We start from the raw sequence: 26,845 nt of genomic DNA, 5'->3' as shown, positions 1-26,845 counted from the left end.
CACTCTTTCTCCATCTTTTTGTTTATTTCTTTCAGTAAGAATGAAGAAAAACAAGTAAAAAAACCTTGAAACAGAGGTTTGAGGCATCTGGGTATGCATCTGTTTTAAACAAAAATAGTCTAGTGCACATCCTAACATGCAGTACTGCATTATACATGAGGGTATTGCAGGCTAAAAGAAGAGAAATTGCATTAACAATTTACAGTTGGCTAAGGATAGATTTTTACAGTGCTACAAACTCAGCTGTTTACTTAGATTTGACTGCACATGACATTTGAACATGTGTAGCCTATTGCTTTAAAGCAGAAGCAACGAAAACTTTCCTGATATGAGCTGCACAATGATAGCAGACTGACAGCACAGAACTATAGCTGGCCCACAGTTAACTGCTATCTTTTCTTGATATGTTGTGCTGTCTACAGTTGCTAAATGCTTGCATGTCTGTTCTGTGTATCAGGTTTGGATTTTTTTAATTGCCTTTAAAAAAACCCTATCTTTTCTTCTGTCACAGGCTGGCATCTCGCCCTAAGAGGGTGACAAAAGTGTGAAGCAACTTTACCAAAACTTTCATACAGTTAAAAGTAGACAAAAAAAGTCATGGATATTGACTCATGACTCCACTATATTCCAATAACCACTAGATTAAGAATGCTTTTATCCATTTTCATTAAACATAATGAAAAAATATAGTAAGCTCTGTTCCCCGCCCTCCCATATATTTTAAGCATTCCAAGTGCTACTCAGTTTTCTAAAGTTTTAAATTTTTATTTAGATTTGCATGAACCCAGTTTTGACATTTCAAACAGAAGTCAAAATGATTTTTCCCTATGCACAGTTCTGTTTATAGAGTTTATGACTATTACCACCAGAGTACTGGAGCAAGCCTGGGCCCAGCTGCAAGGAACCATTTAGTTCTGATCCCAGTTCCATCCCTGACCTACTGTGTGATTGACCATACTATGAGCTATTTCCTCCCAGTCTTATCTTCCGGATAGAGGACAACATATTTTTAATCTCATATAGATGCCTCACTTGCATAATTATTTACTTAAGTGTTCAAATACAGTGGTAACTGTGCTTGAGTAACTGAAAGCATTACAGGCATTTAAACAACAAAAACATCATGTCGGTAGTGAAACCCCATCCTGTTCAAGCAAAATGTCAGTTTTGGCAGAATATGTTATCTATGTATATACTACACTGAAGGAACAACAGCCTACATTTAAAAGTACAGCACAGTAACAATTTACTAATAATTTCAAAGACAATGCCTCTATCTAGTCAATGGCAGCATGCCACGTCACACACTAAGAATTTGGTTAAGAAGAAAAAGCATTTTTTTTTACTTTAAGGATGTTAACTTCTGTATAGAAAAACACAGCCATACCTACTGCTATGCTGGGAGAACAAGGGCCCAAGTCCAGTTTTGAGGTCATTTCATTCACTTTATTGTGTGTGGAACTTAACTGACTTGCATTCATTATGCTTGTTCTGCTCTGGAATAATGCCAGAATCGGGACCATAGTTCCTGACCTAACAACGTTATACTGTTTTTAGTCACAGCATGAAAATAGGAGGAAAGGCAGCACCAGACATATACGGGGAGATTATATATAGGTTGATTTGCCATTCAAGTAAATACTGCAAAATTTTAAAACTGAATTCAGTTTTCATTAGCGTAGCATGAATTTGTTGGCTATTATTTAATTTCTAAATAAAACTAGTATGACAGAAACCAGAATAGACCACAGGACCTTTATTTAGAAAGCAAGATAAAGAATATTTTTCGTGCAACGCAAATGAGAAAGACAGAATGGTTTATGTTAAATTACCTCCACTGGCACGTGCCATTTTCAGAGCTTCCAGAGAAACAGCAGGGGTTATTTCTAGCTGGCAAATGACGACTTTGGCTTTACAGATGACATCAGAAGCCCTCTTCAGGTCTTCAAAATTTAAAAGCAGGTTGGCTCCTGGGACTATGACAATAACATTCTGTCCTAAAGAGAAGATATTGTGGTTTTGACATTAACTTTTGCAGTAAAGTACGTAAAACAGTTCCTTGCTTTTCTACAATACATTTCAGATGAGGATTTCAATTTCCTTTCCAAAAAATCCACGCTAAAAATGTTTGCATCCCTGGCATTTTCAAATAACCAAGGATTTCGGAAGATAATCACAAAGACTGACGGACTAATGAATGCTACACTGCACAACAAATGCAGTATATATTTCTTTGGAAAAAGTCACACATGGGCTTTACACAGTCTTTTTTTGGTGTTTTCTCTGAATTCTAAAGAAGCACCGTACTAGTCACAGGGGAGGCGGGGGACGTACACTATGGCTGATACTTTCATTTTCCTAAAAAATTTCAGTAACACTTGAAGAGAAAAGCATTAAAGTGACTACTGAGTTCATATGCCAAAAATGCCATAAACTTTAATTTTCCTATCAGCTGGAAACAGACTATTTCACACAGCTATGAAATTTATGCATGTTCTTTAGATTTCAGAGAAAGAGGTTTGCTCCATTTAGCTGCGACACTTCAAGTTAGGGCCCCTAACCACCATGAAAACCAGAATCAGCTTGCCACCAAAACCCAGAAAGCTAACGCCTGTGTCTAAGGAAAGCTTCATCAGAAGTGAGTAAAGTAGGTGGGTGACAGATTCTTCTGCACTTAAAGATGGCCAGTAGAATCATCTAAGCAAAGCTATACTTGCGGAAGCATGGCAGTATCTCAAAGCACATCTAAGATCCTTTTCATTCTTGTAGTTTGTTTTACAGTTAGGTGAGGAGGTTCATTTACGTAGATTCCAAATAGTCTTTTGTTTTCTTCAGACATGCAAGCTCCCTTCTTTTATTGCAGTTTCTTTCTTTCATTCTTTCTTTTTTTAATCTCTGTTACAACACCTAGAGACCTTCAGGCATGGGTGCCTTCAAATTAAAATTTATTATTAATCACTCAGGTATTAAATTCAATAAGTCAGTTGTTCCTTGATTTACAGGCTCAGCCCGCCCCCGCTGAAGATTCCTTTAAGGACTGCCAATCATTAAAGGCTACCAATTCTGTAATGAACTGAATTACTCTGTAAATAAATATTTATGTTTTTAAATACATTATTTTTGTTGAATGCGACTTCAAAGTCCTTTGACTAAGAAACGTGCAAAGCTTGTCTCCCTAAATGTGTTCTGAAAAAAAAAAGCAGGACAATGGAAAGAATAATATAGTGATCTCAGAGGGAGGGGCCCAAGCTTTCCAAAGCAATTCTGCTGTCAATGGTTTGGTACAGAACAGCTGCATATGAAAAGCAAAACCTCAGCATTTAAAGCCAACGCCCTGCTTTTCAACAGACAATGATGGGCATCTCGGATATAAAAAAAAAGAAAAAAACCTTTTGCAACAAGTAAATGCTATCAAAGATATCTGAATCCTACTGAGGAAGCACTCAAAAGCAAATTGCACCTATTTTGCGAAGCATATATTTTGAAAGCTTCTAGGGTGCAGCAGTGCAAACAGTAAAAGGCAGGGAATCAGTGGAACATATATGTATTTTTTATTTCTGCCTGGACTCTGTGCTACCTGGAATCTCAGACTCTATCCACATGTCTTGCTGTGTTATCTCGCTGAACTATTTAGCTGTACTGACATGTATATTACTATTAGACTTTAGAGCTAATGGCCCAAGGCGATAAGAAAGGCTGTTTGCTTAAACCCATATGTGCAAATTCAAGGTAGACCATGCTGCACCGGATCACAGTCAGAAGCTTTTCTTTGTAACTACAAAAGGTCAGAGACTTAAAGTCTGCTTTCAAACCTGCCAGGAAAATGTGGTACCTACTGTGGTGTAACAGTCCGGGTAGGCTTAACCCAAGCTTTAGAGAAAAAGCCACATTCTGTTCTTAGCTACATATACCACACTAACTGTGAATGACAGCAGTCACCACAAACTTACACCAGAGTGCACAAAAGCAGAATCAGGACCCATGCACTCACAATTAATACCAGAATTTTGTATTACCAGCAACCATTTTGTTGAAAGCAATTATTTCTTGCCAGGGAAATCAGATGGGAAATCAGCACCAGGGACAACAGAGTTAAAGACAGATGGTAAAGAGGGGTGGGATTCATCTTGTCCAACACTAACTAATTTTTAAAGTTTTCAAAAAAAATTCTACATCCTAGAAAATTCTGAGTTCGAAAAATTAGTTTTCTAGGTTCCTTCCACAAGGAAAGACAAGTATTTTCAGAGTTTTTTTAATCTTGCATATCTTAGATATCTGTTTGAGGAGGAGATAAGAGTGTTGTCTGAAAATGCCTGTGAATCTTTGTTAACTCTAGGTGAAACCTTAAGCTGTACACCTAACTTTGAAACAGCTCAAGTGAGGTAAAATGTTACCCACACCAAGAATGAGAAAAATATACTTTGTGTATTACAGTTAATTTTAACATACCTTTACTTGGGCTAAAAATTATCAAATTTGATGGGAGCATCTATATCATTTTAAGTTTTGCAGACATCAGCTAAAATATTAAGGGCCACATTCACAGTTGCTATAAGCTAAAACAGCTAAACGAAGCTGATAAGCTCGTGCAAGCTTATACCAGATGGGGATTGGGTCCAATCAATACTTAAAACAGGGTGAATGCTGCATATGTAAATACCGTCCTCAGCTGGCCTTCTAAACCTGCTACTGTCACTTCTTAGAAAGATGGGTAACTCAAGCTAGATTTTTTTAGAAGTGTCATTTTATAGATGCCACCAAATGAGAAGCGCCTGTGGAAAAATCAAAGGCAAACCAGTAAATACCACAGTGCAATAACCATCACTTTTTAAAATGTGATGATGAGCCTAAAAGCCATCAGTAGTGCTTAGAACTCACCAAAATCTCAAACAATGCAACTATAACAATAGCTGCAGAGCTTCTGCATAATAATTCATAGGGGAAAAAAAGATTATGTTTGTGACCAGAAAAGAACATTACAAGAAAAACATTTGCTGCCAAATCACACAGTTCATGAATATGAGGGCAAGTTTTGGGTGTGTCATGGTATCATAATTTCTGTGCAATTACTTGGTAGAAGCACTGTATAGTCTTGTACACAAAACATTCAAGTTCATGATGAATGTCAATACATAGAAATCCTATAAAAATTCAAGTGACGTTTCTTCATAACCCTGAAGGTTCAAAACAAAGATTTTCTCTTTGGAAATTGTAATTCAAACAAGCTGGCATATGTATTCTAAGTTCGCCTTGTTTATTTAGCCTTATCTAAATATATATTTTGAATGTTTTAATACTAGTAGTGCTTTGGCATTGAAGGTACACTCACTTACAAAATGTTGCCTATTCACTGTTCATGAATGATTAATAACTTTATCGTAAAGTCAGCACAATGCCTATCTCAAGTGAGGGCTATCTTGCAGTGCTCTGTGTAGGTGAGTTTTAAGTCTTAACTTGCAATAATCAAGAGCACTTTAATCATGACCTGCCAACCTCTGTTGTCCCTCCACTAATTTTTGCCATGAACGAGGAAGTTGCCAGACTGGTTCAACTACTGGTCCAGTTCGGCCAGCTTAATGGTGCTGTCAACAGTCAGTACCAGACAGGGACAAAGCTGCAATATATTTCACAGGTAATCGTGTAAAAAATTATCCATAAAGAAGTTTCTTCCTCCCAGTGTGTGTATGTAAAAGTATAACGCACATCATTACTTTATGGAGTTCTTGCCATTCAATAGCATACCGCTAGCAGAAGGTGTGCTAAGTGACAGAGCTGGTGGAAGGAAGGCAGGCTGAAAGGGGAAACAAAAGCTGGGGTTCCAAGTGGTGCAAGGCACCTCAAATAAACCCTGTTAGGAAAACCAGCTGGATGTACTAGCTTTTCTCCTTAAGACAGAAAGAACAGATTTGAAGTGTATAGGGTCCTGGTAAACTGAAGTTTGTGATTAGTCAAAACCTATCTGAAGAGGCAGTCGCATAAAAGAGAACAACTGAAAGTAACAAGAGGTTCCAGAAAAAGATTTCTGCACAGATTTCTGAGACTAGCCCAGAGGGAACCTTTGCAGTGTCTCTGGGCTGCACGTTTTCCAGTGCAGCACTATTAACTTGTTAAACATTTCTCCACCATTTTGCATTAAAGCAGGGATTTAACCTCTCTATCTTTTATTGAAACTATACTGTACTGTCCTAGAATATAATGCACCTTTGAGAATATCAAATGTGCCTGATAATTTTCAAATATTTATTCTTTACCAATTACAATAATAGATGAAATATAGCTGTGAAATTAAGTAATCAGTAAAAATCTTCCCAGAAATTCAGCAGCCCCAGCTAGACAGACCTAGGTAACATCAGGAAAAGTTTACTTCAGAGCCTCCTCTGACTCTGCTCTCCACAGCTTTCTTTTCCTCTGCCTTCACCCATCCATCATAGTCTGTTCCCTCTACTTGAATATCTCTCCTACTTCTGCCTGTGAATTTACCCAGTTGATTGGAGTTGGTATTTTTCCCAAGTATTGGTACTTGTAAAGAACCGGTAAGATGAAGCGCAGGTTAGGTGTGAGAAAATACAGCAATTAAAACTTGGCAATTTAAGGAGACGATACCTGTGTTTTTTATTTGTGCCTTGTTGTCTTAACACAGAACACCATTACCACCCCCAACTTCAAATGCTTCCCTTTTAGGTATAATTTGAACTAGCAGAAACTGTTTTCCATCAGTGCATTGAATGCTGTGGTGTTTCAGCTATGCCAGCACAACTACCGTGGTAAAACATGCATGTGTAGACAAGCCCTTTGAAAAGTGCTGTAAAACCTGTTTAGGTCAAATCAGCCAGGTTTCTACAGGAAAAAAAAAACAACCCAGTGTCTCTTGCAACAGCAAAGCACATAAGTACTGCTATTTTATTGCAATTTACTCAATTCAGGCGCCAGATGGTTTTAGAGAGAAGTAACAACCAGAACCATTACCAATTCTGTGCATCTGTTTGCTTTATAGCATAGTTCTGACCAGGTTTGCTCTTTTACTAGATTTTAAATTAAATCTGAGGCCAGTGGTAACTTCATTTGGGATTTTTTAGTTTCTGAAAGAAACAAACTGCATGACATTATGCATTATTCATCTCGCTACATCAATCACAAGACTATCAGAGACGTTTTACACTGCCACTAACACGTAGGACAGCCCACTATGAACCTCATGGCACTGAATAATTAGTTTCCCTTTCCTGGTGCTTATAAAGGTTTTAGATCTAGAAGATGGTTTTGTTCCTTATCCTTCAAAAAAATTCATGCTGGTGTAATTTTAACAGATCATCCTCTGGTCATTCAAGTTTTGACCACGCTTAGCTGAGTTGACCATGCATATGAATTGGGAAGTAATAAGACTGCTTCTTATTCAACTATTCTGCACACCAAACATGTACGAAAGAGGGAGGCCTGCCAGTGGGCTACTGGATTCTCACCATCTCTCCCATTTACAATGGCCAGAGTACTGACTGTATGTGGCGTAAGAAAGAAGTTCTTAAGAGCTGCTGCGGTAATTTACCTGCTGATCCAAACCAAGGGAAGGAGGTGGCCGTAAGAGGGAGGTATCCAGTTTATTCAATGTATTAGAGCTACCTTATTTCTGAATTACAGCTGTCATGTAAGGTTTTGATTACTCTTGCTTAGGGAAAATTAAACTCACATCTCCAACTAATTTGCCTAATTTTTCTGAATGTTCCTGTGTAGACTTGCCTTTAGTCACAGTTCCTTCCCAGGTTTGCTCCTGGAGTGAATAGTCATGTTTCCTTTCCCATTTTGAGCTGTAGCCCAATGTACTACCATCAGGTTACGCAGGAGCTTGTTAAGTTCATGTGTGAGATAAGCTGGGATAACTGTACAAATGAAGGCACTTAGCTGCACCAAAAGTGAACTAATCCAATCACACTTAAGGGGTTACATTTGCATAAATATTATCAGTCCTGAGCTCTAAATTTTGATCCAGACACATGGACTTCTCCTAAGAGCTCACAATAGCATGACTTGCTTGAGAAAAAGATAAACAGAAAGTTTTCAGAGGATAATTTAGCAATCTTGAAGAAGAATATGAAAACAAGCCAAACCTTCTTTTCTTCTTCCCCTGCAATATGAAAGCAAAGGCACAGGCTAAGGAAAATTAACACAGAAAAAACAAATAAGCCATTTCACTGTGTATTCATCACTGCAGATGCAACATGTGATCAAGAACTGTGGTAATTTTACAAGATCAACGTAAGTGTTTCTACTTAGTATACTAAGGACAATTCTTTTTCCTGATTCAGGGCATAATGACTCAGTGTGCTGAGGAGGCAATCCCTTTCCTCATAGTAAAAGTGCTAGGTAAGTTGTGGTGGAAAAGGAGAGCTTTAACCTTCTGCTGAACTGTGTGTTCTGGCCAACGTAAAACTAGACAGATCAGCTGGCTGATTGAATTATGGCTATCACACTGCTAATACAAGCATCTGATTCTGCACCTCATCCTACAACACTGCCTGTAATAAAAGGAAGTGCAACGAAGTGTGAATAAGATCATGAAAAAAATGAAAGATGTAGAAAAAATAATTCCACGATCAACAGCGACAAGGCAAAGGTTTCTTTTATGGCTGTAGCGGCAGAACAGAGGACAGTTCAGAGTAGAAATATGTACCTTCACTGTTGACAATTATTGAAGCAGTTCCAGTAGCAGCATCTGTAGTCTGACCTACAAATGCTAAGAAAGGGAAAAGTTACAGCATGCATTAGTTTAATACATTACTTTCAACCAATAGCATGTGATGCAGTTTAATTGAATTAAATCTAAAATGAACCCATAACCTCCAGCAATTTAAAAATGCTAATTACTCTTTCATGTGCAACAATGCCAGAGAAGCTAACAACAACAAAAAGTGTTAATTTACACCCACAAAACAGAAATGCGAGTCCAACATTCTTTAATTTGGCTACATCTCTGCGTTAGAGAAAGCATGTTATTTATACAGCCTTCTCAGGCACTCTACTCCTACATGGAAGTATTTCTTTTATCCAATGAAACAACAGAGGAGAAAATGAAAATATTAAAACAACACAGCATTTAATTCTCTGTAGATTTGCATTTCAGCAGTAATATTAACATGTGCTATGAAGGCAGTGGTGAGGCTATGTTTCCTCTTTGGATTATTATTCAGATAAATTAACTCAAAGTGAGACTGGTGGCACTGTCTATTATAAAGATTTTTCCATATTTACAACTATAAGAACCTGTTCTCAGCTGTCAGCAAATTTGTCAAATATTAGCCAGTGGTCTGAAACCTTCTGTGACAGGTGGGTTTTTCTGAGGTAGAATTGTAGTAGAAAACTGTCAAAAAAGTTGAGGGATTTTTTCCCAAGGACTGTATTTGAGAAAAATCTACTATTTTATTTGAGACAAATTCTGGTGACCTTTTGTTTAAGAAGCTCTGGTGTTCTAACATTTTAGGACATGGACTCAATGCTGCACAAAGGTTGGCTTCTTGCTCAAGACGTGCCTTTTGTAGTCAATTTAAAAATCTGCTCAAATTTTAACAAGGCTGAAGAAAAGCATAATCATGCTCGTTCAGTTTTGCTAAAGTACTGCAGGTACTTGCCCTGGACGTACCCTTATCTAGCTCAGAATTACAAGGGTCAGAGCAGAACTTTCCTTGCAATTATAGCTGCTTTTCACCATGAGCTAGGTCTGCACGTTGGAATTGAAAGCAGAGAATATGTGTCTTCTGTGCTTTCAATGTTCTTCCTGTAGAAAATAAGCAGCATGAGCAGCAAGCTGCCCAGTTCAAATGTGGGAGAGGGAGTAACACATCAGTAAAGGTCTGAGGAGCAAGGGTAGCTGGACAAGGATCAAACTGAGATGAAAAATCATGGAATGAAATAAAATGGTCCTAAGCAAAAAAAGTCTGTGCACACTAAATCACCCTTGCCTCCACATCTTGGAATGCAAGTTGGGATCCCGGACTAGCCTCACCGGCAGTACATGCTATCTTGCTCCAGGGCTGATAAATGTAGGGGGTGACAATCTAACACCATTCTGAGATATTTTTAATTCAACCAGCAGAAATTGGTACCTAAATGTTCCAACCCTTCAATTGATCTATCCAGGTATCAAAGAAGTGCAATATCATGGAGTTTCTGATTTTTTTTTCCTATGCATTTTTTTTGCTGCTATAAGGACTGTTTAAAAATCCATGTTAAGATTGCAAGATCAATCATTTAAATCAGAAAACATGGGATTTGTGGAATACACATTTTCATTAAGTGCTATGCATGATAATAGCTTTATTTACAGATGAAAGACTTTATTCACGAGGTAGGCATGCTTAGGAGAGACTTAGAACTGTATACTAACAGACACTGTTTTTATGGTATCCTTGCCTGGTTTCTTGCGTAAGTTGGAAGATATGCAATGAATAAACCTGTGTATACATTTGTGAAATATTTAGATGCTACACTGATAAGCATAATAAAAAAGCCCACAAATACTGATAGTTGTGTCTTTAAAGCAGGATTTGAATAATGCAGTAAACGAAGCTTCTAGCTGCACATTAAACTGAAAAGATAAACAGAATACTGAATTGCCACTTAGTGATTGCATCTGTCCATCCTTGTTGGTCCAGAAAGAGACAAAAGTCATGTAGACAAAAATGTGATCACGTAGTACAGCAGCACACAATAATGCATTTACACAGGAGAGAGAATTAGGGTTACAAAGGTGCAAAATTGTGAATGCTTAATTTTCCCTTTTCCTGAAAGCCTTTTAACATTGATTTTTGAGCATATGTGTGTTAACAAACATCGGCTGCAGTCTCTAAAATGATTGCACGTGTCATTTCACAGAACAGAGGTCAAATGTACTGAGTTGACAAATGCATTTCCACTCTATTCCTCCTCTCCCATCGTGAAATTGAGAATGAATAATCAGACTGGATTTTTCAATTTCTCACCAGGCATCATTAATGCCAGCCTAAACAATTGCATAACAGCAAGTTATCTTGAGGTGACTTGCACTTATGTAATCATCTGAAATTTAGAGGTAATAACATTACATTTTATTTTTAGTGGTACAGCTGATTTCCAAAGTCTTCATATTCTCACCCATATTCATTCATTCCTACCAGTTGTGTCAAAACAATTATTCATAGTTATTAATGGTAAAACATATCTACTAAGGCAATAAAATAAGAGATCCTCCACTAGCAATTTTTAAAGCTTAAAAATAATACAAAAGGTTTCTTTAAAGTAAAATTTTACCTGTAGAAATACCATTCTTCTTCAAATTTTCAACATAATCATTGCCAAAGGAATCCTTCCCAACCTATACAAAATATAAAAGGACAGGTTTTCTCTACAGAAAGGTGAGAGGATAGATAGATCATCTTTAGACAACAGAATTGTCCAACGTAATTTGAATTCAACACTGTTTTGCAGCACTTCGCCTTATTCATAAACAAATAATAAACTTATAAATAATAGCAAAAATGTATTAGTAGTATTAATAAACAATAGGAATAGTGTTCTGCAGTTTTTCCTCCTCTATTACAAAACTCCCCCCTACACCCATGTAGCTATATTCCAGTTTCATTCTCTTAAAACCACTATGTTCCCTTGACACTGAAGTTTTCTGGGGATTGTAAAATCTGGCCATGTACTGAATCTTGTACTCCTGGATCCTTATTCAGCTTTGATTTGAAAGCATTTATAGCAGCTCTGGTGTCCTTCTTAATTGCAGTTTGTATTTTGAATTTTCTACCACAGGTTTCCTTGGCGGAAAAATATCAAACTGTGGTCATGATCTAGAAAGTGATGATTTCTATAATTCTCAGTACTAAATGTACTGTTTACAAATTCAACATTATTCATTTGTTTTATCCAGCAACAGCAGACCAAGTTGAGTCAGGGAGTCAGGCTACGCTCTATTGTTTTTCTAACAGCAAGTTAAAGAGCTTGTAATTTCAGCTCCACTAATCCTTTTAGCTGAACAGAATTCTGATTGCTGTTTATTCAGACTAACAAACATTTCTTTTTGTTACACCACACAAGCTCAACAAAGGAGATGAGGTATACGGAGAAAAAAAATGGTGTAACTTGCTTAATGCCAAAATAGCATTTAAAATATATTTCTAAAGCCAACATAGCTTTTAATTCACCAGTTTTAGTCTTTGTCTTCAGCATGCAGAGTGTGTGCTCGCACTTCCAAGAGCAAGTTGTGTGTCTGAGCGGTATCAAAGACTAACCAATGCTACAGCAAGTATTTTTGCAAGAGAAAAAAAATAACATCTTTCAGATTAGAAGCCAAATCATGATCCTGGTCACAGTCTAGACAATGAAGGAATTACACAAGGAGCCCTAACTAATGATCCATCCTCTCATAAAACAGCACTAAATAGCTAACACTGTATTTGAGTTACTGGAAGCACGCAGCAGCTGCCTCTATTGCCTGCTCTTAGAAATTTGTCTATTTATGAGCTCAGTCCTTTAGAAAGCTCGGAGAAGGCCCAAGTACTAGTGAGTGATCACGACAATCAAACCCTGCGATTCAGAATTCTAAAATTTAAAGTGTCACAATGGATGATCCTTCCCGGCACATACTCTATTGCACAACCATGTTTTGAAACATACTTTCATTTCCTAAAACCTCTATAAGGGATTTTCTAAAGCATTATTAGGGATAGTCCCAGTCTTTTACCAAAAGAGGCAGGCAATTTAGGTCAAAACAGTCTAATCAGATGGAACATTCCTCTAGTACACGGGGGGGAAAAAAAACCCCAACAACATTTACTTTGGTCACTGTGTTATTCATTGTTTGCATATTAGAATATTTCTGCATCTCTGACTACTCCCAGTTTGCCAGACAGGGCAGGTTGTCAGAAGCTGCATCTTCCGACTGCTTTAGGCTGGGTGACTGCAGCCATCTGCAATTTAAACCTGAGTCGTGCTCACCTCTGCAGCCTAACAGCACTGGAATGTGTTCCGCCTGATGGTATCACCTTCTCCATCCCTCACTGCTACAAAGCTTCTACCACAAATCTCAGGATTTGCTCAGTTATTTCAGCAACGCAGTATTTCATAACTATTTTCCAAAAGCTCAACTGAAACTTCCTTCCTTGGGCTCTGGGTCCCACATAACTGACAGACAGGCATCCCTTATTGTTCAACTGTCATAACAACTGACATCAGCTGTGGTACTTTTGCTCAAAGCGAGACATCTCAGTGCTGGAGGGAAGCCCTTGGAGGGGTCTCCATGGAGGTCCTTTTCCTCTGGAAACTTTTTTCCATGTTAGTTCATCAGCATCCAACCCAGTTAATCCTAGCGCGTTTGAAGGGTTTATCTTTCCATTCAGGCTTTACCCCCAAGGAAGACAGAGTACTGGGCATCAGACTCGTTTTAGATTAAAGGAGTATTTACTGACCATGTCAAATTATGTAACGTTGTTTTAAATATTTTTTCCTTTTGCTCAGACCGTGCTAGATGGACTATGGGTACGCAGAAAAATAAATGTCTTAGTCTGCTGACCACAGAACATTGTATGTCTGAAATAGCATTTCTTCTTTCTTGAGTTCTTAACAACAATAGCCGTTTGTACAAGCATTATGGTCACATAGTTTTCATATTAGAATGAGTGGAATTACATCAGTATTCTTCAGTCTGGGTTTTCCCTGCTTACTATCATGTTTTCTGTGTGGAGCTAGGGGAGCTGGCTGGCATCATAGCAGCTGAAATTTTAACAGCTTAGAGAACGAAACTCAACTATGCCTTAAAATGAATTACAACAAAAATATGTACCTCTTGACAATTGTTTGTTTAATCTATTCTATATGCTGGGGTTTTTTTGAGAATGTTTACTCTTTTTTTTGCTTAGGGAATTAAACAGGTGCTAAAGACAAGTATAAGACAGTAATACAAAAGGAAGGAAACAATTTAAGATATCCATCATATTCTGGGCTGCATCTGAGATAGAGCTATGCTCTTACAATGAAGTGATTACAGCACCTCGACTTAAATTTGGCTTATAGATCATCTAAAGAAAGAACACTACATAACATGGTAATACAACACTTACTATTTCTACATAGGAATCAAACGCAGCTGGGGCTTCAGTAGAATTTAGTATATGCAATATCAGGCTAGTGACATCGATGTCCAGTGGCAATCATTGCAAATTGTTTGTAAGAAGTAAAACAGGACTTTTTTCAGCACGTACAATGTCTTTCAGACCAACATCCCTCCACCATCTTAATCTAGGAACTTTAACAGATTTTTTTTTTAACAGCCACTACCAAAAAAAAAAAAAAAGAATGGTTTGGGGAGTTTGGAATCTCTCAAGACCACTGTGCATTTTTCAGTACTGCAACAGGGTTCTTGTATGAACACAAGCAATTAGTTTATTTGCTTAGTTCCTTTAGTTCCCTGACAGTAATCCTATACATTTCTTTGAACAATTGCCTTTCTTGTCTTTTTGAGGTGACAACTATTCCATCAATATGTTGTTTTACTGTACTGAACAAATTGAGGAGGGGATTTTAAGACTGATACTGTGATATGTATTAGCATTACTTGCAAAGATATCCAGGTAGAAAGTAGAAGACCAACTGCATTTCCACTTCTCAAACTCAGTACTTGGATTTTACATTAAAAGCCACAGCATTCTGTGGCATTTCTAGTCATAACTGTAAGTCATTCTAAAACTCCCCCTCTCAAACCCTAACCAGACAGTCACTGGCTCTCTTTTGTGTTTTAAAGGTCTGAGGTATGAAGAATGCCTTGTCACTTGATCTGAGATGTCTACCTCTACTCTTGTTGAAGATATCTTCTGTATAAATTACAGACCTCATAAAAGGATGCCACCCTCCAGCAGAATGTCCCTGTAGTATTAATACTGACTCCAATCCCTGAACTTCAGATTGTAGAAGCAATTGTTGAACCAGTACTGGATAAAAAATTACGACCAAAACATTAGCATGATACTGAACACAGAGTCTGTGTGTGAGGGGCAATCTGGCTTTAAGAACCACCACTTAAGATAACTTGTTAAAGTAAAAATAATCAAACTGTAATGGCTCATTATTGCCTGACTCTTCTTATTTTATTCAGCAAGAAACTTTATACTACATCCCATTGACCTATGCTGATATAAGACTGTACTGCTATGAGATCAGATTATTTTGTGAAGCTATAAAATGCATTTTTAATTAAAAAAGTAAATTTTAACTTTTAAAATTAAAACAATAAAAAATGCTAACATTTGTAGATACTACGAGTCATTCTCTGCTGTTTCATTTCTCCAATAAATACATATCAGAAAGAAAGAAAGAAGACAAGGTTTTATTGAAATATGATTTTGGAAAGTAATTAGAAATTATAGTAACTGCTAAATTTTATTAGGAATGCAAATGTTTCCAGAAACACGTATGCACTGAGCAAAGGCTAGACCATTAAAAAATAAAACAAAATTCACACTTTCAGTGGAAAAAAACCCTTTAACATTTAGCAGGAAATGTTAGCAGGGAATTCATTGCCAGTTCATCTTGTACTTGAATCTGATCATTCTTGAATGCAAAGATGATCAAATATACACAATATTGCAGATGTAAAAACATTGCTAATATAAAAAAAAAACCCACATTGTAGAATAACTAGTGATAATGACCTACAGAAATGCTTGCAGGTGTAATTTAGATTTATAGCTACCATTCTTTAGCCTAAATATTGGACTGGAAAACCAGTGAGAAAGTCTTCCTTGAGATGTTTCCAGTATTTCTCAAAAAATCCCTGACAGACAACGATCCAACAACAAATTCAGCATCCTCCCCAGCTATGGCAATAACAAAGTACGTCCAGTCAATTTGAAGTTTCATCTACAGGATGGACAATAAGGCTACAGAGAGAGAAAATTTGATCTTAAGCTTAGTAATGATCATTCAAAACTTATAATGTTTAATGACAAAAATCAAAGAAAAGCATTGTAAGAATATAGCATCTGCCAAGATGAATCAGCCCAATGTTCTTTGAGTCAGCTTTAGAACTGTTGTATATCAGAAGTTTCAGAAAAGTAGGCAAAAAAAATCCCATAGCATGCAAAGGTGCTAGAATTTGGACATGAACACCTCATTCTAATCTCAAGTAATGACATAATGATTTAACCCTTGAAGCACAATGTTTTACATTCCTTCTCAAATTTGCTACTGGCTTGTCGGTGTCTGATTTTTAATCCCTTACAAAGTAAATTTCAGATTGGCTATAGTGCCTAGCACCTGAATGTCATCAATGAAGCCTTGACACACTGTAACAGTGAGGAACATAAAGAGGAGGGGTTAATCAATATTACTTGAATTTTGAACATCTCAAATTCTCTCTGATTCTCTTTTCCATGGTACATCAATCTAAGTTTTGCAATCCTTCTTTATATGCAATTTCTGCCAGATCCCTAGCCAACTAATCTTTGGTTCTGGCAGTGTTCTTAAAACAGCCTCCTCCATGCTTAACTTTATAGCTGAAATAAGGAAAAGAAAAGGGAATTAGAGAGGGATTGAAAAAAAAAACCAACCCAACCAAAACCTTTTCTGTAAGTCACCTAAAGGTTTACTGGAATTTGCATGAACATTTAGTTCAGCTGTAATCCAAAAGCAAGTCAGTGCTTACCTTGCAGATCAGCGAGGTCTTGGCCCCAAGTCGAGCAGACTGGACACACTGGTTGGCTCCTTTCCCACCAAAACCAATGAAAAACTTATGTCCAAGGATAGTTTCTCCAGCTCTTGGCAATCGTGTAGTAAGGCTATTCCAATTTAAAGCAATATTTACATACATTAGTGACTGAAAATAACAAGCGTCTTCAAAATAAGAGTTACATTCTTATAATCCGAAATGGCCCAACAGCCAGCCAGTAAGACTGAAAAAGACTCAAAAGACCTTTTAGGGTCTCTACTCCACATCCCACCAGTTTAAGTTTATTCCTTATATGCCACCCAGTCAAGCTTCTTGTTTATTACTCAAGAGAGGGACTGCATTTCTTTTGTTCGTGTTTCATGTTTCTACAGGAAAGGAAGCACTTGATCCCTGACTGGGATTCCCCAGTAACTCAATACAGATAAATAATAAATCTATACCTCTCACTGCTCATATTGTTTTACTGTAACATTCAGCTCAAGTTTACATATTGTTCATTTAATTTCATTACATCTAATTATACCTCCTTGAACCACCCTAAGTATTTTTTCACTTTGTTGGTGTTCACACCCCTCAAAATTGTAGATCGTTATCAAAACCTTCCTCCCCTCTGCTGTCACTCAGGCGCACTGTACATATTTAAATTTTTTATTTTTTAAGTTTTTCTCTTACAAACCAAGCTTTACAACTTCTCAGCATTTTGTTGTTTCTTGAACACACTCCAATTACATTCACATCCTTCTGGGGACGGGTGCCCAGAACCAGATGCACTAATACAAGCGGAGACCCATCAGGAGTGTATTCTGGTTTAATTTCCATTTTGGAAAAAACAAAACAAAACTGTAATTTTGTTAACCCTACCAGATGCTTGCTATCTCCAGCAAAAGTTGAAAGGAAGAAAAGGCACCACCGAGACTATGTGGAAGAATTTCTCCAAATGCAACAGGCTAGCTTACTTTTGCCACTTCTATTAAAATACATAACTCAAAGGTGTGTTTACAATACTCAGATTACCAAAATTTCTGCCTCGTCACACCATGCATTCCAGGCACAAGGTTTAAAAATGGAATTTCTCCTATCTCTTAAGCTACAAACAAGTTCACAACGTGTGGAGGGAAGGACTCATACGATGTACTAGCAATTCATTTAGTCAATGACAGCTCAGACAGGTTTCCAAAAGTTTGCAGGAAAGAAAGGGAAAGTGGGGAAGGGGAGTCTGAAAGAATGCAGAGGAATCTGCGGTAATGAGGAAGAGATTAACTTCAGCTCTGTTCGACAATTTATAACATCATTTTACCAATACATCTTCCAACAGCTTCAAAATTGCCAGCCCTCCAACTCAGAAAAAAAAAGGTGACATGCTTCTGGACTAGCACATCACTACAGAGTGCTTTTTAAAAAGGATACGAAGAATACGTGTATATTACTTTCTGAGTTTATGCTGCAACTTCTGGGGCATATTGGTGTTCGCAAAATCTTATGGATTTAATAACAGAGCACAGTCTGATTTACTGAAAATTCTCAGCAAAAAAGCAAGCATTTTTCCTACTAATTTCCAATTTCAGCATCCATCCATCTAAAGGTTTAGGATCATTAGGAAATCAAGAAAACCTAAAATTAAACCAGCAAAGCCAAACAAATCCTGAACTACCAGAAATTAAGATTTTTGCTTTGGAGGAGTTGTTACGGGTCTGTGCTTCATCAGTAGTTACAGCTTCTGGAGAGACGCAGGTAGGGATGCAGACTCTAAGTAGGGATGCTCACTAATAGAGCACCCTAGATGTGAGTGTGAGACTATGGTACCCAGCCAGCAGGTTTATTTTGCGTGGGTGAAAACAGAGAAACTCCAGAAGGCTTACATGTACAACTAATGGCACTCATTTTGTTTCCAGAGAGGCAGAGCCAGGAACATTCTGTTGGGAAATGTTTAAACCATTTTAAATAAAAATTTAAAAAACCAGATTTTTAGAAGTATACTTATAGGTACCTTATATATATATATGGAAAAGGTTGCTAAGTTAAAAATGTTTGGCCACAGCAGCACCTGGCAGGTTGTTTACAACAATGAGTAACTGTAAAGTTTCAGGGAACAAGGTGTAATGAGTGTAGATAAATAATGATTATTAATGGTAGCATCTGTAATTTATCACTATTTTCACCACTGGATGTGGAAGTAGCGATGGCTGTGGACCAGAGAATGAAGGCCACAAAACTCAGCTGGGGAAGCTCCTCAGCTCCTAAAATTATGTGCCATTCAGTAAAGAACAGTCGTTTCACGCAGCCTTGGTAAGAAATAGTAATAGCAGCTCTTGTATAATTCCTCTCATCTACAGATCTAACTATACTTTAAAAAGCTGAACAATATCGTTATTCCTGTTTTGTGGGTGTGAAACTTAGGCAAGTAATTGTGCCTTTTTCTGCCTCGGGTAAGCCAAGAAGCCAGTGGCAAAACCAAAAATAGAGATCAGCTCAATCCACCAGCTCACACTGTCTTCTCATTCAAACTCTGCAGTATGGAAATGGCATCAAGTCTCAATTCATTTTCCTTCCTTAGGGTGTTTTTCAGTGATTATAGCTTATTCTAAATAGAATTTGTTTCCACAAAAAGCTAATATATTTTTAGACAAAAATTAACAATTGCGACACCCCAGCAGACATCTGCTAATAGCGCTGCTCTGAGTTCACATGCATTTTCAAGAAGTACGCTCAACCATACATATTCTTGTTTTAACAGTGACCAGACCATGACTTGATTCCTCTCTCAGTTATGTTGGCATCAACATGCAACTCCAATGGAAGCATCATAATTGCACTGGTGAAAAAACAGGCTTGGTGAGATGAGAATCTGGGCCTCAATGTTTCAAGCAGCATGGCATAACAACTGCCTGTGGGTATCAAACAGCTTGTTGAAGACAGGGAGACAACCTTTTTTATTGTTTCGATGGAAAGGCACAAGGCAAAGGGCAAAGGATCAAGTTGGAACAGTGATTTATAATTAGCCAATATTAAAAATAGGCTAACAGACTAGGCAAGAACATGCAGCAAGTTCCTGTAGCTCACTGTGAACAAAAACCCCACCTTATTACCTTTCATGCATCATCGCCAATCCTTTCAGACCAATTCTCCACTCCAGAAGCCTATTTTTATTTTCTGTATTAAACAAATTCAGAGTACTGATCTATATATAAGCCTGGAGGTTTCACTTTCACTGAAACAGGCATTCAAGATTTTTTTTTTCTAATATAATGCTATTATCTTGTCATTTAATTCTGCAACTATACTAACTTTTGATTCACATCAGACAGTTTTAATGAGCATTTCAGGCTTCTGTTATGAGCAAGCAATGATGAGTAATCTGTATGATTAAGGAACCCTATAAATTCTTGGCTTATTGATGGTGCCACAAAGAATACTCAAAATAGCCTAAAAGTGATGAAACAGCTAATGTTACTCCAAAACTAGGCTAAATAAGTTAATTAGAAAAACCGTCACACAGGCTTTCAGAATTGTTACATAAAATGTTTTGTAAAGCCATTTACAACTTTGACGTAATTTGAAAACACTGACCTGAGAAACCTAATTTAAGTTGCTATCCAACAGACTTCTCTTTGCTTATGTGACAAATTCTGCTCAGCTTTGAGAGGATAAATGGTACAAAGGATACTGAGCTCTCATGTCTCATGAACAACCAGAAACTAAACTTGAAAATCTCCAACACTTATTAGATGGGAAATAAAATTACTATATAGTATGTTCTGCAAATTGTGCACTGTACTGGTGAATCGTACTTATAGAGGAAAGATCAGTCTGAAGCATCCTGAAACACTTCAGACATTACAAATAAAGGAATATGATCACTCAGAATTTCAACTGAGTTTTTACAAAACAATATTTAAATGCAAAGCGCACAGCAATGCTACCCACATTTGTTCATGGGAAATTAAGAATCTTACATCCACTGATGTTTCAGAGGTTTGGGATGAATAAAACTACACAGATAAGAATTTCACCATTGCAGTAACTTCAACCCTCTCTTCCAGTAAGTGCGTGCCACAAGTTCTCTTAAAGACTAGAGCTGATTAGCATTTGTATTTTTAGACAGCCATCGCTTCGGAAGGATGGCTACAGAAACAGAACAGAACCCTTTACTACGGTGTTGAAGCACTGAATCAGAGGTGAAAGCGCAACTTACTGAGTCATTAATGCTCCTTTCCCTTGTATTCTGGGTTTTCTTGAAAAGTTCCCACCTAAGCAGTGACTAGATCATATTCAGAGATAGAAAGTCTGAAGAAGGAAGGAGGGAAAAGGGAGAGATGTATATTAGCAGCATTTGCATAAATTAATCCTGAAATTAATCATGGTTTGCTTCCGATTCTTGACCTAACCAGTGTCTGTTCATTGTTTTCAACACATGAAAGTACTACAAAGATGTACTATTACTGTTAGCTTAAGCTGATGCAAAACCATGTCCTCCCCTCAGCAGCACTTTCCCACTGTTTCTCTTGCATTACTTTTATTACTTATAGAGCTTCCTAATTCTAAATATTTTTGCTCAATCAATTTTGTATCATTTTAATTTGGATCGGCAAATTGGTCCAACTTACTGTACAGCAGCCAGGGTGGGCCAGAACTTGCAGGACTGAGGTGGTGAGTGAGGGGAGGAGCAGGACTGACTTCTCTGGCAGCAGTACAGCCAGGCTGCCCTATGCCAATGTTGAAACTTTGACTCGATACTACTTCGTATGTTGAAAACACTGAATGCGGTGTAACTAAGGTTTAATTAGGCAGTACAGTATACTTAACTCATTAGACATATTGAAGAAAAGCATAAAGTATCAGCATGTTTCTGAGAAATGACATGCATGAGAGAGGAAAACAGAAAAGTAAATAAATATTTTTCTCAAAAAGTTCAAATATTCTCATCAGGCAACTCAGAGAGTTTGTACGTTAAATTGGGTATCACATTATCTAAGATGACTGTCATGTATGTAGTATCAAAAGAAACATTCAGACTTTTTTTTTTAATCCTGAAGAAAGGTGAAGATAATCAGAGGTACCAAAATAGTAGCAGAAATACTGCATTTTAAAGTGTCTTAATAAAAAGGAATATAATGCAAAGGTCTAGAAGTCAGCTTTGATTCTGTTTTCTTTGAATCACCAAACAAAACTGGCTCTTTCTCCCCTCCTGGGAATTCCCTAGAACAGGGAAAATCCCTGTGAGATTAGAGTAGGTGTAACTAGCCACTGTCTAGTACACACAATTTACTGGGCTTTAATGATTCTCAGAACTGAACAAATACAAAGGAGAGAACAATTCTTGCCTCTAACTAGGAATATTAGTACAACATTGTGGTGAAAAAGGCTCAGACCTCTTTTGGATCTGGCTTGACGTTCTGGTTTAGCCTTGGTCTGTTTTGTCTAGCTTAATTTTTAAAGATTTGAACATGTGCTATGGGAAAGTATCCATAACACAGAGACAAGAAGACCACAATTCTTTTCAAAATCTGATGTTCTTGACTCGTTTATGCTTTCACCCCTTTTAATAATCTACTAAAACATCTTATTGGAAGGTAGAAAATTTCCAAGATTTATAAAGAGACTACCTCAGGAATTTAATTTATTACAGCTTGGTTTAAGTACGGGGCTAGTCAATTCTAGGTTCTTAGTCTCACTTCAGATCTTTAATGACTTAAAAATGTGTTAAGAGACAATTAGAAATCATAGAAAATCTCTTTTTTTCTTCCCCCAATGTCCCTGAACATGACAAGTTTTTCTTTTAAAAAATTTAACTTTTCAGACAATTCAAATAATTGGTTATTGCTTGGATGTTTGATGGTCTGGGTTCTCTCTCTCGCCCTCAATAACAAACAGTGCAGAAACACTACCCAAGCTGGTACCAGGCAAAAGAATTGATGCTTAAAGAGCAGTCTCTTCGCAGGACAGTGCTGAAGCACAGTGGCAGAGTGAGATGCAAAAACTTTACCCCATCATCCATTCAGAGGGTTTTTTTAAACCTGTTTGATTTTACAGGATATGCAGTTTGTTAGCAAAACACAAACAAGTGAATGATGAATTGGTGCAGAGCAGCAGGAATCTCAGTTTTGCCATCAAAGAAAACATCTATTTTATCAAACACTTTTTTTTTAAAAAAAAAAAAAGACAAACTGTTTTGTAGATCTCATTATTGAATGGGTAAACAGCTGAACTGAAACAGCTGGTGAAAATCTCTAGCAGAGGAGAAAATTAAATGAATGGCTGAGACTACAGGTAGGAGGGCCATAAGACTGATATCCTCTTCTATGTGCAATCAAAACCTCAATTTAAAAAGACCAAAATTCATACCATCAATGTCCACAGCTCTTCAAGAACTTCAATGACCAATTCTGCTGACCCTCTGCACAGGAGCAAATTTTACTCTCCTAGATATTAAAATATGAAACAAGCAGGAAGGCATCTAGATGAATGTCCCAAAGCATTTACAGTAGCACACTGTACTACACTTCAGTGAAATGATGATATCACCAAGAGATCAAAATTCCTAAATTATGTTAGGAGCATGAAATCTTCAACACAAAGGAATTATTTATTGGACTAATTGCCAAAAATAAAAAGCCTTCTTATGAAACAACAAGCCTATAACTATTCCTCACATCACTAGCAGTTGAATTTTGGGAAGAGGTGGGCACAACACTGATGAAGTCATAATCTGTGGAATGCTTAATTCTGAACTTGAAGCTCCAAAGGGATTAAAATAAAAACCAAATATGAATCTATCTTCAGATATTTAAGTCTCAGCAAACATTCCATCATTCTTACCAAACATCTGGTTTGTATTTAAGAAAGATTGTGGAAATTTTCAAAATTACTACTCTCTAACTTTATTTGCCTCCCACATTGTTCTTCATTGATGTCTCTCGATTGTATTATTTTTGGAACTGCAGTTACATAATTATTTTCAAGGCAATCTGATGGTGATGTTAGAATAGACTGTATCTGAAACATGCTGTGCTCACCCAGGACTGAAGAAGGCTGCCTACGGTTCCTATGCAGAACAGAATGTTATATCATGATGAAATACCAGGGTTAAAGCAAAAAAACCCCAAACCAACACAAAACAAAACAACCTTTGCAACCCAAGCAAAGAGGGATCTTTGCATGCCCAAGGACAGATTAAGATAAACATGACATATGTGAACATTAATCTTTTCTCTACCTCTTAAAGGAAGGACTTATCAGACAACAATGAACAAAGTGGAAATAATATGGTTGAGTAGATAGGCCACTGGGTCCTTGTGCTTGTCATCATGATTTTTTATACACTGGTAAATCAACAAAGTAATCTGTGTTTCTGCTTTACTATCATGCAGAAAATAGAGCACCTATTGACCCCCCTACAAATCTTGTCATCAGTCTTTTCCAGTCTTTTGTTTTTAATTTAAAAAATAAAAAGGAACCCTTCCATTCACCACTAGGTATTGGCATTTTGCACACAAGCATATTGTGCTTTATAAACTACAATATTAAGAGCAACATCATAGATGTGTTCTCACTACATAGTCATCAAGACACAGTACAGTGCAGTCCAAATATTAATAATTTTCTTCAATAAGATGCTGCTCTAAAAGCTCATACCCAGGACAATAATTTTGGCCAGTATGATATTTTTCATCAAGTTTGTAAGTACAGTGCTTCCCGCTGAATCCAAATGGGTTACAAATGAAAAGTATAACCTAAACAATACTTAGTTTAAATATATTTACTCAATTATCATAGATAATAAAGGTAATCAATATATTTAAACTGAGGAGAGGAGAGGAGAGTTCAGTTGGAAGGGACCTACAACCATCATCCAGTCCAACTGCCTGACCACTTCAGGGCTAAATACACAGTGCTAGACAAGTTTTTACTTTGAAACTATCTTACCCTTGATTCACTGATAAAAAAACCTTTATCTGAAGTCCAATCTAATTATAAAGGCATCTACTAAAATCTTGGATTACAATAACATTAAGGCTTGTGGAGCAAAGATGAAAATGTGCAGGAGGAGGTACCTGGGCTTTGCTGGCCAAGGTTAACTCTCCCATGAGAGTAAGTACCTTTACTTTTTTCATCATATAAGCTCTCTTGGGAAAGGCAGATCTCTAAAAATCAGAAAGGTGCAATTCTGTTTAACTCCGGCTTGTGATGCCTGCTGATGGATAACTCCGATGTCTCCATTAATGTCCAGAATTTAATGAGTAACAGGGAAACAAAACTAAAGAAAAATTTGCTTATTTTTGCAGCAAAACCACCAACTGCTTTTTTTCCCCAACAGGTAATTTTTCCCTTTGTTCTTTCTGGAAAAAAAAAAAAAAAAGGAAAATAATAATAAAAAATATATTGAACAATACTAAAGGATACTCCCAATGAATAATACTAACAGGATCAGAAGGAGGAAGGCATATTCACTCTCATACTTGGAGAACATGGAAAATGCCTGTCTTTCCACGAGTACTGAACTTGATCTGTCTTTCCTGTTCCTTCCATCCTTTATTTTCAGCTCTGACCAACATGGGATTTTTTGTTTCTGCTATTTATACTATCAAGGTTTATGTGTTTTGTATAAACAGGGATCTGAGAGAGGATAGGAAGTACAGCAAGTGATAAATGGAATAAACTAGATAAAGGAAATTATGATTCTTTGGAAGCAAAAGTTATTTTTTGAAAGATGAGAGGCAGGAAAAGAGCAATATAGAAAAAAGTGCACTGTAAGAATATGATCTAGAAAGACAAAAAGAAGAGGTGAAGGCAAATAAAGGGAAATCAGATGGTTCAGTGATGACATGCTATTGATCTAGTATAGGAAAAAAGGAGAAAAAATAGACTAAAGTCAGAAATGGAAAAAAGAAATAATAAAACCCAGAAAAGAGCACACAACTGATATATTCGGGAACATTACCAAGTTGTTATTTTATAATTAGTTGTCACAAAGATCAACGTGTTCTATAAAGCTGCACCTACTTAGGCAACATACTAGTGAAAAATCATTTTGTATTTTCTTCAGGCTCAAAGTATACGATACTAGGCTTGGAAGAAACCAGAGATGTCAGCATCAAATAACTTACTGCAGCTTGATATAGGGGCTAACAACAGGAGCCATATAAAACAAGTGAAAAAACCTCACTGGTAAACTCCTATGGAAAGAACAGCTCAGACAGCTCCTAGAGGCAACATCATATATATGCCTGCCCAGAGTGTTTTTACACAAATTTGTTACCATCGACTCTGTACGATTTTTATTGCAGCTTTTGATTTGTGCCAGCAGCTCTTTACTGTCAGGAGTACTAAAATTCACCCAAAGATATTTATGTCTAGAAATGCATCTAGGAAAATGGCTATTTCCATTAACAGTACAGCCAGCAAGTAATTCATTAACAAGACAGAACAGAACTATTAATCATATCATTCTGTGGTTCATGAAGGGGGAGAAAATACAATATTCTTAGTGTTGGGTGTTAAAATATAGTGCCTAACAACTGTTTATTGTGACAAATATTTTTAAAGGAGTTCTTTTAGACAACTTCCCCTTTGACCGCATTGCATCTTTTACGGCAAACACCTCCAGACTGAAAAGGGAAGAAATGTTTTAATTTAAATAGTCAAAAAGAATTTCCAATAACAGCAGGGACAATAACCAAAACAATAAAAAAAACTATGGGAGTTATATGGCAAAAGAGTATTCAGTGGAGCAAGAAATTATAGATACGTTCACATCACAACATAATATTCAATCTGTATCACTGGGATACAGCAGAAGACCAAGAAATACCCTGAAGTACTGAAAACGCCAATGCCCAGTGTATCACTATTTTGCGTGCTATTTACTTCGAACTGCACAGATGTCTAAGAACCCTGAAGAAAGCAAAAGGCAACAATTGTGCTGTCTGTAAAGTGGGATGTTATAACGTGAAGCTATGGCCGTATGCTATTGTGCATTGCTGAGATAAAACGACATCTTTCTGTAGCAGAAATGAACACAAGCCCCTCACTCCTGATGTTGACATTGGACAACTGGTAAACAAGCTTTTATCCCAACAGCCTCTTCCCTGATCATAATGTTATTATTTCCCAACTCTTCATTTTCTTCAAACAGAGGTGAGGTGTCACTCCAGGTTT

At 37.0% G+C, this 26,845-nt stretch overlaps 1 protein-coding gene across 1 annotated transcript in view; it reads right to left on the bottom strand.

Moving 5' to 3' along the window:
- The window catches only part of RBKS (ribokinase), a 50,526-nt gene extending 33,017 nt beyond the window's left edge, over window positions 1-17,509 (bottom strand). Inside the window, exons 1-5 of the mRNA XM_009880668.1 lie at window positions 17,420-17,509; window positions 16,667-16,837; window positions 11,278-11,341; window positions 8,666-8,728; window positions 1,833-1,997 (exon numbers count right to left, since the gene is read on the bottom strand). Of these exons, the coding sequence (XP_009878970.1) occupies window positions 1,833-1,997; window positions 8,666-8,728; window positions 11,278-11,341; window positions 16,667-16,837; window positions 17,420-17,509 (553 nt within the window). The remainder of the gene's footprint in view (window positions 1-1,832; window positions 1,998-8,665; window positions 8,729-11,277; window positions 11,342-16,666; window positions 16,838-17,419) is intronic.
- Between the last annotated feature and the right edge of the window lie 9,336 nt (window positions 17,510-26,845).

This window comes from Charadrius vociferus, unplaced genomic scaffold, assembly GCF_000708025.1.
Source record: "Charadrius vociferus isolate BGI_N301 unplaced genomic scaffold, ASM70802v2 scaffold192, whole genome shotgun sequence".
Taxonomy (NCBI): Eukaryota; Metazoa; Chordata; class Aves; order Charadriiformes; family Charadriidae; genus Charadrius; species Charadrius vociferus.
This window is presented reverse-complemented; position numbering and strand designations above follow the sequence as displayed.